The following is a 3,416-nucleotide window of genomic DNA, read 5'->3' as shown; positions in this document are numbered from 1 at the left end:
TAGGTTAACAGTTGGACTTGATGATCTTAAAGGTCTTTTCCTACCTAAATGATTCTATGATTCTACTTCAGCTATGCATCAGGTTATTTTAAGTTATAAAACACGTAATGGAGACAGTGGAAGATGCATGGCATAGGAATATTCTTCCTAGCATCTTATAAAACACCTTAGTCACCTGGGGAGAAAAAAAAAAAACAACAACAAAAAAACCCAAAAAATACACCACTTCATTTGCACCAGAAACAATAGCACTCACAGAGTGCTTCTGTTTTGGCTATCAGAGTTTGTTGAATGAAAGCATATATCTATATTTAGTTGTGTAAAGTCTGGAACTTAGCCCAGGGTATCTATCAAATCCTCCTTATGACACCTTCTTCACCTTCTTTGTTTGTCTCTAAGAAATTCTGTCCCCTTGTTGGTGACTGCATAGGAGCTCAGAGTTATGGATTCTGTATAATAAAAACTTGTTGTTGGAGTTGCCTGCTAAAGACACATTTTTCTGAAAAAAAATCTTGTTGTTTGATGGGAGAAAGAAGAGTGTTGGTTGGAGTTCTTTCATGCTGAAATGCCTTTCCAGCATATCTCTACAAATAATTTTTTAAAATGGCATATTTATGCTCAAGTCCTTAAGGGCATAAAATTGACATAAGCTCAAAGGCTTATGTCAATTAAATTTGAGTCATTTATTGGTCAGCATTTCACTGGTAGCAAATGAGGAAATTTTAACTGCCCCTACGAGTTCTGGTTTCTAGGTAACTTCCTAGAGGGTTCACTCATCTCAGCTTTGTTAGCATGCTATTATTTACAGATACCAATTTTTTATTATACAGAGCCTAAAACTGAGTTCTCTGCTTAGTTTGCCAAAGTCAGTTTGTCTACACTTTTTATACAGGACTTAACTCACTTTAGCTCTTTCTTCTCCCCTGATTCCCAGTTTTAAGTCCTTTTTTGAATTATTTGAAATGGAAATAATCAGTAATCACAGAGGTAGAAAGGCAATCAGTCCTTAATTTTTCATCGTTATGTAGTGGCAGAGCTGCTGAACATGTGTTTTAAATTACTTGTCTAGAATTTCTGATTGTATTTAACAATCCAAATCATTAGGTCTAAACGACTGTTGTTTTAAGCATGTCTTTGTTTCTAGCGTCTTGCTCTAGCCCTCCTCACAGATAGCAAAATAATGGAACATTGGGAAAGATAGCTATGAAAGCAGATAAATCCTGCCTCCTCAGCATAGCAAAAGGAGACTTTGCCTATCTGTCACCGTAAAGGGAACGACTGCATATCTGTGTGCAAAGAAGTTATGGATTTCAGGCATCTTTTGGAGAATTTGGTTTACAAACTCTTCTGATCCAGACTAGCCACATTAGCTTGATATAGCTATCATTACATGTGATCTCTCTTTAATTCATTTTTTCTTTTTTTTTCAGCTTGCCATGAAGCACAAATGCTGAAATACTGCCCAAAGTGGAAATCTTCCCGAGAGAAACTGAAAAGGCTACTTCAGCAACTTTTACAGGAGATCCAGACTTCCGTGTGCTTTTTTCTTCCAGTTCAGTGGGGATGCATTCTTTCAGTTTCTGTGCAGGAAAAAGTGTTGCATTTCTACCTTTTTGACTTACTTTTGTTCCTCTTTTGTAATATTGCTACACAGTCCTGCAGTACTTTCTACCTGCATTTCAGTTGTTAGAGGGGTGAAAGCAAACAGGGGAACTGGACCAAATGACAAGCTGATCAGGATTAAAATAGTAATAGTCTTACCCAGTTGTACAGAAAATTATTTAACTGGTTGTGGACATATGTGTGGAAATAAAATCCAAAGAAGGGGTATACTTTTCTTCATTTTATGTAGCATCAGCAGAATGTGAATGTTGGAATTAAACACCTGGGTTGTAACTATAGTGGAGAATAGACTACTTTGTCCTGGGAAACAGAAAAACTCGTTTCTTCCACCCAGTGTAGGAAGTTTTGCATGTGCTATCACCAGCATTTAGAAGTGCATATCTGAATTTCATAGGGAAATCTGTTACCAGTGCTGCATTTTGAATATTCCTATTTTCCCTTCTGGATTGGTTATTTGAATCGTATAATGAAACCTACAGAATGTATGCTTGAGGTTTCAAAATTGAGGAAAAAAGTGATTTTTACATCTATACACACATCACTGTGCCTCAAACACAGTCTAGAATTTACAATCTGGTATAAAATAACATTTCATTTTCTTTTTACCTGTGATTCTGTGGCTAAAGACCTATGTAAATGAGAATGCAAAGGCCTGGGAAAATGAGAATGTACTATTTTCCAAGTCATCTGTTTTTCATAAATTCTACAGTAAGAATTTTTGGGAACACTTCAGAAATTTGTCTGATTTAGAATGACTTTTGTGTTAGCTAGTTGTCTGATTTTTTTAAATAGAGGCTTTCAAAAAGCATGTCTTGGTACATTAGAATCATAACTTCTAGTTTGGGTCTCAATTTTCAATATATGTTATCGCTGGAAGGGTGACTCCCTACTTCATTCTGTATTCACTATATGCAATATATGCACTGTATTCTCTTACAAAAATAAGTAGGTTACTCTTTTCCTTCACAGCTGTTTTCTTAATGTTTTTAAGATGTTCTGAATCACTTCTTGAATGAAGAAAAAAAGAAAAAAAAGAAAGATGCTGCACTTTTGTTTTGTTTTAACCAGTAAGCTAGAAGCAGAAATCCTAGCAGAAGTTTTAGCCTTCATCTTCTGAAGATGCCTGCTCTTCATTTTTGTCCTCATCTTACCAGAGAGCCAGAAAGCTGGCTTTATATGAATGTACTGTAGTTTTCATTTTCAATGTAGAATAAGATTTTTTGCATTATTAATGACACTTTAAACAGCCTGAAATCCTCAGAGCAGTGCTTGTAAAAGAGATAAAAGCTTCTGTAGTATTTGAGAATATTTTAGTTACTGCAAGCTGAAGTAACTGAAAACCTCTTGGAAATACCCATTTTGTAAAAAGATGCTTGGCTTTAGGAAAACATTCTCATTTGAACTAAGGACACTGTCTAGTTAACTGACTGCATTCAAACTTTATGTCTGTTTCTTTTTTCCTGTAATTTAAACTGTTTTGTATGAAGCTTTTTATTTAATTTCACACTGGGAATTGAGAGAAGGGGTAGATTTGTCATCTGTCTAGTACCATACGATCATTTAGATCTATTTAGCATCAGCTCTAAAGTTACTACGTCCAGCACTGCCAACTGAAAAGGAATTTAGCCACATCTGTTATAAATCAGAACAGACTCATTAACGACATGAGTTCTGAACACTCCGTTGAGCTATGTACAATTAATGCTTGCCCTGGAAATGTCAGTGGCTTTCTGAGCACTGTTGTAATGGCTATGGGTATTTCTGCAAATTAACCAGGAAAACAGTCCCTCATT

At 35.6% G+C, this 3,416-nt stretch overlaps 1 protein-coding gene across 1 annotated transcript in view; it reads left to right on the top strand.

Moving 5' to 3' along the window:
• The window catches only part of STXBP6 (syntaxin binding protein 6 (amisyn)), a 90,392-nt gene extending 87,773 nt beyond the window's left edge, over positions 1-2,619 (top strand). The window contains exon 5 of the mRNA XM_009329983.1: positions 1,431-2,619. Within this exon, the coding sequence (XP_009328258.1) occupies positions 1,431-1,454 (24 nt within the window). The 3' untranslated portion in view covers positions 1,455-2,619. The remainder of the gene's footprint in view (positions 1-1,430) is intronic.
• The last annotated feature ends 797 nt before the right edge of the window (positions 2,620-3,416 follow it).

This window comes from Pygoscelis adeliae, unplaced genomic scaffold, assembly GCF_000699105.1.
Source record: "Pygoscelis adeliae isolate BGI_AS28 unplaced genomic scaffold, ASM69910v1 Scaffold327, whole genome shotgun sequence".
Classification (NCBI taxonomy): Eukaryota; Metazoa; Chordata; class Aves; order Sphenisciformes; family Spheniscidae; genus Pygoscelis; species Pygoscelis adeliae.
This window is presented reverse-complemented; position numbering and strand designations above follow the sequence as displayed.